Consider the following 12,514-nt stretch of genomic DNA (forward strand, 5'->3'; position numbering starts at 1 on the left):
AAGTTTGAGGAGTTTCCCCTCTTGGGACATCAGCTAGCCACTTGGATATCACTATCAGCTCAAGACAGAGGAGGAAGTCATGTCAGAACCACTTCCCCAAACTCTTTTTGTTTAAGTTCAATCTCCATCACTTGTAGGGACACGGGCATCCTTGTGGTTCTAGAGGGGCTCAAGGGTAATATTTTCCATGATTTGGTCAGAAATTGAAGACAAGCTTTATCCTGTCTCTTTCCCTCTGTCTTTGTCTCTCTGTGTTCCTCTGTCTCTCAAAATTGAGACATTTGAGTGAATCATGGTATATGAATGTTATGGAATGTTATTGTTCTGTAAAGAATGGCCAGCAGGATGAATACAGAGAGGACTGGAGAGACTTACAGGAACTGATGCTAAGTGAAACGAGCAGAACCAGGAGATCGTTATACACTCCAAAAACAGTATTTATATGAGGTTCAATTCTGACGGTCGTGGTCCTCTTCAGCAATGAGAGGATCCAATTCAGTTCCAACTGATCAGTGATGAACAGAACCAGCTACAACCTGTGAAAGAACACTGGGAAATGAGTGTGGACCACAACATAGCACTTGCACTCTTTCTGTTATTGTTTGCTTCTTTTTTTTCTTCCCAGGTTATTTTTACCTTCTTTCTAAATCCGATTTTTCTTGTGCAGCAAGAGAACTGTATAATTATGTTTATATATTTTGTATTTAACATATACTTTAACATATTTAACATGTATGGGACTACCTGAGATCTAGGGGAGGGAGTGGGGGGGAAGGAGGGGAAAAGTTCAAACAGAAGGTTTTGCAAGGGTCAATACTGAAAAATTACCCATGCATATGTTTTGTCAACAAAAAGCTGTAATTAAAAAAAGGGAAAAAATCGAGACACTTGGAACTTCCGTCATCTTAGGGTGTCTGTTCTATTGTCTATAGTCTTTCAAAAAGCAGTGGCTCAGCCTGGTGACTGACTCACAAAGGACTGACTTCCTGAATTCCTCAGGACCAGCTGTCCCCTTTCTTACTCCATCTCCTTCATTATCTCAGATGTCTGTTCCCTGTAAGACGTTTTTGTTCTAGCCTTTCTAGGAAGAAGATCTTGCTCTTGGGGAAAGAAAATAAGATCCGAGTCACTCAGTCTTAGACCAGAAAATCAAGAGCTGGGATGGACTTTCTGAGCCATCAAGTCTAACCTTTCATTTACAAATGGGGAGACTGAGGTCCTGGAAAGTAGAATGACCTGCCTAGGATCCCACAGCTCCCAAGGGTCAGAGTCAGGATCTGAGCATTAATTTTCTGAATTCCAAATCCAGTGCGCCCCCCCCCCCAGCTTTTGCGCTTCCTTTTTCATCTGTTCTTTCCACCTCAAGTTAATCCAAGCCCAGCCCCCATTTCTGCCTTCATTGGCTCTTCCTTTTGGCAGTCGGTGAATTTGGAGCTCCCTAACCTCTGGAAGTATTTGTATGGGGCTTCGCTGGGTTTCCCTTCGCTTTTTATTACACACCCTTGGTCCCATTTGTATAAACATATATTTTAAAAGGCTGAGCTGGGAGCTGACTCAGCCCCTTTCAATGTCATTTGGAGACTTGGTTTCTAGGGAGGAAGCAAGCCAGTCAATAATGCTAAAAGCCTCAGGCCTTTATTTAGTGTCTTTGAAATCCCACAAGGCTGGAGGAGGGGGAAAGAGGGGAGAGGGAAAGACCCCTTACAAACCCCAGGCAGCCCAGAAGGGCCGGACACATCCATCACTCAGCCACTGGGAGTGGGGGAGGGACTCGAGCCTTGAGTGAGATCATCCTCCATCTTTCATTATGGATAGAGGAAATGGGATGAATGACCCAATGATGGGGTCATGGTCCTGACCTGTTTATCCTTCCACTTTGATGTAGACACGTTTGCAGTCACAAACAACAGGGTCCCTCAGAGATGCAGAGATGTGGAAGGGGTCAGAGGTGAGACATAGTGTGGTATGGGGGCAAAGACATGAGATCTGGGAGTTTACTTACTGCTCATGAAGAATCTCAGTGCATAAAACACTGAGCTTGGAGTCAGGAGGATGGGAATTCAAATCCAGCTGTAGACACTTACCAGGTAGGAGACCCCAGACAAGGCACTTGACTTCGTTTGTCTTGGTTTCTTCAGCTGTAAAATGGAACAATAATAGGACCCACCTCAAAGGGTTGCTGTGTGGATCAAAGCAGATGACACTTCGAAAGCACTTAGCACAATGCCTGGGATGTCGTTGATGCTTTAAAAATGCTTATTCCCTCTCTTTCTCCCTGTGTGACCTGTGGCAACAGCCAGCCTCCCTAGGTCTCAGTTTCCTCATCTATAAAGTGGAGGGTTTAAAACTCTAAGGAGTTTTGCAGCTTTAAATCTATGCTCCTCGGAGGTTGGGATCCAGTATGATGGAGGGAAAAGGATAATTAATTTGAAGTGAGAGAATGAGTCCTAATCCTAGCTCTGGTACTTTATACCTGTAAAATCATGGACAAATAGACACTTTCCCTGGGCAAAAGGAATAGGTTGGATTAGATGCCTTCTGAGGTCCTCCCAATTCTAAATCAATGGTTCTACGATCAAGATGGCGTTACGGGGAAGGGCAGAGTCTTTCGGTTGGGTTCCTATTTTTGAAATCACCAGGAGAAAGGCTTAAAGAAAGCCAGAGGAACCAGGAGGCAGAAAAGGAGGAAGAAGTCCAGGGATGGGGAACAATCAAAGAGAACGCATGAAATCAAGAGATAGAATGAGGACAGAAGCAAGGAGGCCATTGTCACTGGTGTGAAAAGTACTGGGGGTGAGGAGCAAGGGGTGAGGGGGCTGGAAAAGTAGGAGACTGAGGGCAGGAGGGCTTTGAAGCCCACACAGGATTCAGTCTCCATCATACTGGGTCCCTTCCTCACTGAATTTTCCCTGGCTTTGAGAAAGCCATCGTGTCTCTGAAGATGGGCATCCCTCATTCGTGTTGGCTGTGGCGTGGCCCCTGGCTTCCTCTGCCAGAACACACCTGAGAGTCCCAAGAAGAAAAGCATCAGCAGCCAGCAGGAGCCTGAGGCCGTTGGCCCTCATTCGGTCCCTGCCAAGGTCCTTGTGGCCAGGGTGGGGCCCTGGCTTAGTCATCGGCAGGGAAATGCATCACACAGAACGAAAAGGACTGGACTCTTTAGCTTCTTCAGCTGAAATCAGAACTGAAAAGTTCTCATGTTGGTCTATAATTAAATCTAGACCACTCGTCCCTCTCGTTGTATTTTTAGGCAAAACCCGACATGAGAAGCCTTTCTGTGGGCTCCCGGCGGCAGCTTTTGTGGGGAGCACGAATGTGGTGTCAGGTGGTCACTAACGTGTCTCCTGTAATGGCATTTAGTCATGGGCAGGGGTGCCTTGGTGGCCCTGGCTCTGTCACTCAGCCTCTGTTGAGCAAATGCCCCAGCTCTGACTGGCATCTCTGGGCACAGAAAGCGTGAGGAGCTCTGTGGGCTTCCATGGGAGCATCCCCTTTATTCAGACTTGTATCAGATCAAAGTCTCTGGAATTGCAGATGCTGCTTTAAAAAAAAAAAAACTATCAGTGCTGTTTAATAAAGTGATTTTATCCAGGCTTGAATCTTTCTTCTCCATATTCTACTAGCCAGAAGTACAGTGAGCACCGTGTATAGCCAGAGAAGATGGTCCACAATGCACCCCGAGGAGGCCACGGTGGGAGCAGGCTGGGCCAGATCACCTGGGGTACGGCTGCTGGAGGAAGGGAGTGATCACCACCTGGCAGCTTCCTTTTTTCTTTTTTTTCTTTTTTTCCTTTTTTATATTTTCTTTTTTATTAAATCTTTTTATTTACAAAGCATATGCATGGGTAATTTTCCCAACACTGACCCTAGCAAAACCGTAGCTTCCTTTTTTCAAATTAGCCAGCCTTCACGGTCGGTGCAGAAATTTGCCTTGTCTGACCATATTTTGATTTCTCAGTTGGGAGAGGGAGGGGGAGAATGCAGACCTGAAAATAAAATTGAATTTTAAGAAATAAAACAAAATTATCGTTGCTAACTAACTAGGTGCTAAGCTCTGTCTCTGAGGTGAAGGACTGAGCTTAGGAGAAGTCTGTTTAAATCCAGCAGCCATCCCCGACTCTGGGCACCCAGCCTGCAAGTCAAGGAGACATCCCCCGTGTTGTCCTTGGAAGTACTCTTGAAGGATGGACAACATGATAGTTCTATTCCCCGAATGGCCAAGCTTGCGATGTAGAGTCATCTCTCTTCCTGGGCTCTGGAGGCTGACAGGTGTCCCCAACCACCCTTAAGCATCTGCTGGAATCAGGAGCTGAGAATGGGCTCATGCCTGCCTGCAACCTTGTTCCCTGGCCCAGAGACCAGCAGGAAGGTAGAGGACTTGCACCGAGATGGCAGGAAATATAAGCAGAAGGCCGAGGGGGGACCAGAGGATGGCCCCCCTGAACCATTCCTTGCCCCACTGCCTTTCTAGGGCCAGGATGACTTCTGGGGCTGCTGTCCCCATGCCCTGAGAGCCCAGCCAGAAAGGCAGACGTACGACCGAGCTGGGGAGGGAGGACCAAGGCCGTCAGCCACATTAGTCATCGCTGTGGCCGGGGGCAGCTGGTTAGGCTAGACAGCCAGCAACTGAGGCAGGAGCCCATTCTAGAACTGGAAATACAGTTGATGTAGTAGTATTCCCTTTCTCCCTTTACTGCCTTTCTCTTCCTCTGTTTTTTCCCACAAAGCCCTCCTATAAATTGAAGGAATGAAATGTCAGCTACACGTGAAGGAGGAAAGTCAGAAAGGAGACGGTCTCTGCCTTCAGAGAGCTTCCACTGGTGGGGAAAGACCAAGGAAGGACTCTCGGGGTGAAAAGTCCCAGACTGGTGAGTGGGGATCTAGGGCACTTGATTGACAGCCTTTCGGGAAGCAAGGGAAGCACTGATTTTATTGCTGAGCCAAGAGCCAAATAGAAAGGGAGGAAAGGGTCAAGGTGTGGTGATAATGGGGGTTTGGGGCTGGGGGCAGGGCAGAGTGGGTGGTGTGGGAAGCAGGTACAAGATGCCATGGGCTGGATTCTTGCCTATTATGATTCACAGCCCAGCCCCAGAGTGACGAGTGGGCTAACTCCCAGAGAGTACTCCTTGTTCTCTGGGGGGTCAGGTCCAGACAGACAGGGGGAAGGGCAGTGTCCGTGGGGTGAGCGGTAAGGTACTTGGTGGTTATGTGGAACATGGGAACTTCTCTCCGTATCCATGTCATTTTCTCACAGGATAGACTACACCAGACCCACAACTGAAGGGAAAAGGCGCTGAGCCAGCTCCAGAGCAGAATCCCAAGAAGGAATTGGTGTCCCTTCTCCCTTCTGCCATTCCCTCACCTGCGTGAAGCCCCAGTCACTGTATACAGTACGTGGGCAGTCCCTGCCCGGTTCCACTCTCCCTTTATCTGTGACCAGGAGACATGATTCTTGTCCATCCTTGCCTCTTCCCAAGGTCCCGGCTGGGACGGTCATGAGATGAATGATAGAACACGAGTGATCCTAACAGTGAGCCAGGCCCACACCCAAAACGTAAAACTGGGAAGCATCCGGCCACTGAGACAGCTGGGAATGAGCCAAGAGAAACTGGGAGCTGAGAAAGCTTTGGGACCCAGAAAGCAGAGATCAAGAAAAGGCTCTGCTGGGTCTACAGGTGGCATTCTGCTGGGCAGCGGCACCCAGGATCCCGAGGGTTCTCATTCTCTTTCCCTGTTCTTATTTTCTTCTCCCTTTCCTTTCCAGCTGCCACATCCTGGCATCCTCCCTTCCCGCCTCGTCCCTCGGTGTGTCTCTGGTAGCCTGCATTCTCAGTCTGTTGGTCAGCTTTAACGGCCACCGTCAACTGCCAGAGTCCGGAGCCGTTTCCTCTCGCCTCCATCCCAACCAATGTGGAGACGGGAGCATCTCAACTCTCAACCAATGGGATTCCATCCAACCCCTTTTGAACCCCTGGCTCTTTCACAAAGAGTATTTTGACATCTGAGTAAGGAAGCATGTGCTGACTCAGGCTCTGGGAGCGCAGAGCTTCCAGGAAGTTTGGTTGGCAGAAGACCTTGGCTGGGAAAACCAATTGTTTTTCCATTATCCCATTACTAACTGGTGGAAAGGACAAGTAACCAAATTAGGAACTGCTCCTTCAGAATGAAGCCGCAGAGATGCACATCGGCCCCACGTGGACGGCTCCGGCTCGTGCGGCTCCGGCTCAGCCGACTGCCCAGCTGCATAACTGGGGTCCTTTTAAAATAATGCTGGTAACGGCGGCTTCTGGCTGTCTCCATTGACTTAGGAAGGTCGGGGGCGCTTTGGAGTCGACAAATTAAAGCATTTTTCAGCACTGGTTACGTGTTAGGCGGGGGATGAGCTACGGGGACCAAAGTAAACCCCAGTTCATGAATTTGTGCTCCAGGTGTTTGCTTCCTAGTGCAGAGCAAAAGCATCAAGTGCACAACTAATTAGATATCAGTGGAAACGTGTCCATTGTGGGGGGGAAAGGGGTGCCAAGAAAGTGACATTTGGGCCGGGCTGTGGGAAAATCGCGCTAGATGGTGCAGTGGATGGAGCCCTGGGCTTGGAATCGTCAAAGTTCAGATCCAGCTACAGACACTTCCTAGCTGTGTGATTCTGGGCAAGTCGCTTAACCTGTTGGTCTCAATGAAATGAGCTGGAGAAGGAAATCACTCCGGTATATTTACCAAGAAAATCCCAAATGGGCTCATGAAGAGTTGGACATAACAGAAATGACTCAACAAGAATTATCAGTCAAGATGGGGACTTTCCAGCCATGGGGACATGGCAGCAGGAGGTGAGCTCCTGAGTCCTGGAAGCAGTGAATGGTTGGGTGCCTCCCCTCCAGAATCAGAACGTCAGAGGCTTGGAACTGGAAGAGAAATTCAAGAGCACTGTAGTCCAATTCATCCATTTTACAAGCAAGAAGACTGAGGTTTACCTGAGAAGGTGAAGGACCTGTCCAAGGTCCTATGAGTGGCTTGAAATAGATCCAGCAGGTTGTCTCGCCAGAAAAAACTTCCTTTGAGATCATCTCCTTGTATGGAAAATGGGGAAACGGGAGCAGCTTGTCCCTAAGGTCCCTTTAAGCTCTACTATTATGATTCTATGACAACGCTGAAGGGGTGACAAAAATCATTCAATCCCACTCCTCCATGTAACAGATGAAGCCCCTGAATTACCGGTAGCGACTTAGCCAAAGTCACACAGCGAGCAAGTTGTGAAGCCTTACTCTAAACCCGAGATCGGGATCGTGTTCTTTATGCTAGACACAAACAGGTGTCATTTGAGAATACCTGTCACTTTCAATATTTGGTTAAGAAAATTGAGTTGAAAATTTAGATGATTCTCAAGAAAAATTCTGCAGTTAGAAACTGGTGAGAAGGATCCTGGCCTTAGGATCATCAGAAAAGTAGCTCCTTGGAAAGAGAAGAGGCCCTCTGAAAGCGGGGTCCTGTGGGCCAGCTCGGACGTTTCCCAGCTCGGATTTGAGCCATGAGCTGACTAGTGGATCTCCTTGCTGGCTATCTGATAGTCATATCTTTGCATTAAAAACCCAAATCTCAAAGACAAGCTCACCTTTCTCCTGGGCTTTTGGGGGGGATACGAATCCTCAAACCATCGTTTTCCTTCTTTCTGCCTCAGACAACTCAGCTAATAATTATCTCTGGAAAATTTTACTAGAATTTTCTTCTCAAGTTGACATATATTTATTCTTAAATCTATTCCCCTAATTCTTTATCTAAATGAAATTTTATTTTTTTCGATAAACAAAAACAATCTATCTTCTCTTCACTCATCATCTCTTGCCCATTACAAAGCCCTTGTAACAATATACATAATTAAGCATTCCCACATTGAAAATCCACAACGCGCTTCATGAAAGCCGGTAGTTGTGTTAAGTGGTTAGCCCATAACTAGTATAGATGAACATTTGGGATTAAATGTGAGAGAGAGTTTTGATGTTTGACTTGCTAGTAGAGAGTACTGGATTTTCCAAGAGTGAAGACAGAGACCTGGAGCCAGATGTCCTCTCTGAAAGAACCTTCTCTTCCTCTCAGGGGCCCCACTGTTTGTTTCCACGTGGGGAACTTGGTCTTTGTCTTCAATAGACACACTGTGGTTTTTGAATCCAGCACCTCCCATAGCATACTTGGTACTGATGAATACTGAGCTGAGTTAAAGGGAAGGTTCCCCTTCCTAACCTTCCCATCTGTCCATTCTACCTCCAGGATTTCCCTCCCCATCCCTCATCAATGCCATTACCCTAGAACAGGTTCTCATCGTTGCCTCCTTGGACTATTGCAATACACACTTAATGGATCTTTCAGCTTCAGAACTCTCCCTCCAATTCTATCTTCAAACCACTGCCAGCTGGAAAATTTGTATGTATAGAACTGAACATAGAACGCTCAAGTCTTCTGGGGCTCCCTAGTGCTTCCCGAGTCAAGTTCAGACTTCTTTGCCATCTTACAAGGTCTCAAATCTGATGCCTTGGTTGCTTTTTTGGCCCTGTCTAGATGATTTGTCCCTATAGATTCAGTGAAAGTGAACTAGCCAGCCAGCCTGTCAGTTAAGTTTTACTGTGTTCCAGATACCGTGGACAATTGACTCAGTCTCCCCCCCACTGACTCTCAGACAAGCCCTTTACTTTCTCACCTTTGTTCTTCTCTCATGCTGCTTCCTCACACAGGGGCGTTCTTTGTTTTTTCTACTTGTTAAATTACTTCCCATCCTTTGGTGTCCAGTTGAAATGCCGATGCTTCTAGGAAGACTTCCATCAGTTCCCATCAATAACAGCGTTTCCCTCCAGGACATCACATAACACCTTGTTTTATATCGATTTTTAGGAGTCAGTTTTATAGTTACCTCCATAAAGTTCCTCTGTGATGCTTTACTGTGGCCCAAAGGGCCTTCCAAGGCTTTGTCAGGAAACAGCTTCCGACCAAACTGGGGAAGTTCCCAAACACAGGCCCGGTGATGGTGCGTGTGGCTGTCGGGCTCAGGTTTGGAGAGTTTCCTCACGCGATCAGAGATATTATTCGACATATTCATCACAACTAAGGCGTGATGGGGAGCATGGGACCGACTCTGGGGAGATCCTGTGTCCTTCCAGTATGGCCGAAGGTCGGTCTTAGAAGACTCTGAGAGCTGCTGGGTGGGAGATCCCGTGAAAAATATTTTGTATAGTCTAGTACAGGAGCTTTGCTTTTAATTAGAGAAAAATTGAAAACAAAAACACCAAAATATTGAGGCTTCAAATAATATTTATTTCCATTTTGTTGTAAAAACTAGGTTCCCTTATAAATTCCAAAATATACCGTATAAATAAAAGAAACTGTAAAAGTCTGAAAGGACAATATTACTCTTTTGAAAACAGAAAGGTTTTTTGGAGGTCAAAAACCCTAGATTTGTCCCCAGCTGTACATAGTCTATTTCTGTTCACAGGTCATCTGTCAAAATTGGTACTTGTTCTGACTAAGGTATCTCATAATGACAAAAGGAAATGATAAGGTATAGGGAGTCCCATTGCCAAGGAAATGTTACCTTCTCCTAGCTCAGCTCTGCTGACCTAACTAGATTAGGTTTCTCCCTGAGGACCTCATCAACGCCATTGCCCTAGGATAGCCTCTCATCCTTGTCTCCTTGGTCTATTGCAATAAGCACCTCGTGGGTCTTCCAGCCTCAATTCTATCTTCAGACCCCTGCATAATGGAATGCATAGAACTGATGACACTCATGCTCAAAAGTCTTCTGTGGTTCCCTAGTGCTTCCAGAGTCCAGTTCAGACTTCTCTGCCTGAAAATCTCTGCTGCTACTGCTTTTGCATGGTAATCAGGCTACTCTGGAGAATTCCTAAGCATGGCTGGGAAGGAGCAAATTTGGGGTGGAGGAGCTGACATTGGGGAGAAGGAGGGGAAGATCACTGCTTCTATGAAAGGACAGCCTCGGTTCTTAAAAAGTTAAAGAAAATAATTCAGACAATAAAACAAGGCCCCCTGTAATTTTTTTATGCACCAGAAAGTTCATCAACACTTCCCGGGTCAGAATGGGGGCAAGGCAGGAGCAAACAGTGACATTCCAAGGGAGAAGAGACATCCCCCCCACAGGGGACAGAGGATATTTCGCTGTGTCGGTCGTCGTTCCTCTGGGTGCTGGTGCTGTTGCTCACTTTGTAAATCAGGGGAGCTTTCTTCCACGATGAAAAATCCCTAGGTTAAGTCAGGGGTTGGGGGGTTGAAGATAAGGCTAACTTTCATTGGCTATGCAATATTGGAGGTCCTCCCAGATCCCCAGAGTCGCAGCTGTGGGGTTTGCCAGTCAGTCTGTGCTCCTCTGGAGGATCTGATCCAGTAATTGCTAGAGAGGGGGAAAGGAAAAAGAGATCACAGCTCTGAGTCAGGCTGGATGGGGGGGGAGCAAGGGTGGAAAACTTTTCCAAGATACCTTACCTTTTTAAAGACTTCAGCACGTAATCGATTACTCTGTAAAATTACCCTTTTCTTTTGTTCTTCCTTCTTCTTTTTCACTTCAGGCAAGTTGTTATAGATTCTGAAATACATTCAGAAATTGGGGTTATAGACACGAGAATGGATTCAATTCTACATGATAGTCTCTAGGCCTAGAATCAATATGGCGGCATATCATCTGCAGGACGACTCCCTCTATCAACACGGGTTGCAGCTGATTTACAAAGTGGGATCTTACAGCTTACTTAGTGCACAAATCTAATACGCTCGTTTTAGATATGAGGAAACTGAGCACAGAGAAATTGGGCCTTGTCCAGCATCAAACACTTACAAAATATTCAATGAGATAGATCTAAACTTATACCTTACAGTCTCCAATTATTCATATGATCTACTCATACTACCTTAGAGAAAGGGCAGTCATAGTGGACAGAACATTGGACTTGGGATCAGGAAGACTCAACTTCATGAGTTGTTCAAATCCAGTCTCAGATACCTACTAACTCTAACTGTGAGACTCTGGCAAGTCACATAGCCCTGTAAAATGAGCTGGAGAAGGATATGGCAATGTATACCAGGATCTTTGCCAAGAAAATGCCAAAATAGGGCCAGAAAAAGTCGGACATGACTGGACGACACTGTCTTGGGAAAGTAAAAACACTTGTCCAAAGTACCACAGTTGTCTGGGGACAGCTTGAACCCAGCTCTTCTGGATTCAAAATCTACCAATAAGTTGCCTGTTATAGTAAGCAATAATCTAAATTTTAAAGGGAAAACACAATTTTTTATTGGCTAACCATATACTGATAAAGAAATTCTATAAAAATTAAATGTTATGACAAGCAGATTCAAGATGGGATTGGGGAGAAATATTAACTTTGGAGAAAGAGGATTGAGTTCAAATCTTATCGTTGTTATTTATTAGTGTGTGATTTTGGCCAGGTCAGTAACTTCTTTAGGATTCAGTTTCCTCATCTATAGTAAGGTGGAATTAGATTGGATGCATTTTAACGTTCTTTTAATTTCTAGAGGTATGTTCCTCTGTGTCTGATTTTCCTTGATTCCCAGAGGACTATGCATCTTAACCAATCAATCCATCAACAGCATTTATTTATTAAGCACCTACTATGTGCCAGGTACTATGCTAGGCTCTGGAGATATAAGTCCCAAGAATGAAAAATAAATCCCAATTCCCAAGAATCTTACATTCTGGTGGGAGAGACCAAAATAAGGATGGATGTGTCTGTTTATACACACACACACACACACACACACACAAACATACATGGATAGATATATAGAGAGAGATGTATATGTATGTATAGACATACACATGTGTGTGTGTATATGTACATATATATATAAATACACCCATATATATAAATACACCAACACTCATGTATATGTAAATGTGATTGGATGTGTGTGTGTATATATATATATATACACACACACACATACACATCCATGTACATACACATTTATATGGATGGATGTGTATGAATACATACATATATACATATAGCATACATATAAAGTAAAAAATATATAACAAATCAATGCAAATATACAGATAAATTATTCAGAGTGCCAGAGAAGGTAAAAGAGATTGATGGAAGAGTTTATTTAATGTGAGAGGAAATTGATTTAGAAGTAACTCCCTATACTCCCAGGATCCACTAAAAAAGAGCTGGAGACTCTAGTAGCAAGATCACTGGATCTGAAGTCACAAGAGAGCTGAGTTCAAATCCTGCCTCTCACTGTTCTGACCTTGTGCCCTAGTGTCTCTGAAGTTGATTTTAATTAACCTTAAGTGGAAATAACAATCCTAGGACCTCCCTACTTACAGGAGTGCTGTGAGAAAGGGTTTTTGAAGCTTCTTGTGCTAGAGAAATAAGAATGAATGGTATTGAACAGAAGGAGGCATTCAAAGGGCACTATTTTCATTCCCAAAGAAAGAGTTCAGGAACTTGAGCTGCAAAAGGTCTGAGAAATAATTTAGTCCAAATGAAAGGCA

The 12,514-nt window shown here is 45.3% G+C and overlaps 1 protein-coding gene across 1 annotated transcript in view; it reads right to left on the reverse strand.

Moving 5' to 3' along the window:
• Positions 1-9,276: 9,276 nt before the first annotated feature.
• LOC127552197 ((E2-independent) E3 ubiquitin-conjugating enzyme FATS-like) overlaps positions 9,277-12,514 on the reverse strand; it is a 100,310-nt gene continuing 97,072 nt past the window's right edge. The window contains exons 6-7 of the mRNA XM_051982705.1: positions 10,480-10,579; positions 9,277-10,387 (exon numbers count right to left, since the gene is read on the reverse strand). Coding sequence (XP_051838665.1) covers positions 10,349-10,387; positions 10,480-10,579 — 139 coding nt within the window. The 3' untranslated portion in view covers positions 9,277-10,348. The remainder of the gene's footprint in view (positions 10,388-10,479; positions 10,580-12,514) is intronic.

This window comes from Antechinus flavipes, chromosome 2 (assembly GCF_016432865.1).
Source record: "Antechinus flavipes isolate AdamAnt ecotype Samford, QLD, Australia chromosome 2, AdamAnt_v2, whole genome shotgun sequence".
Lineage (NCBI taxonomy): Eukaryota > Metazoa > Chordata > Mammalia > Dasyuromorphia > Dasyuridae > Antechinus > Antechinus flavipes.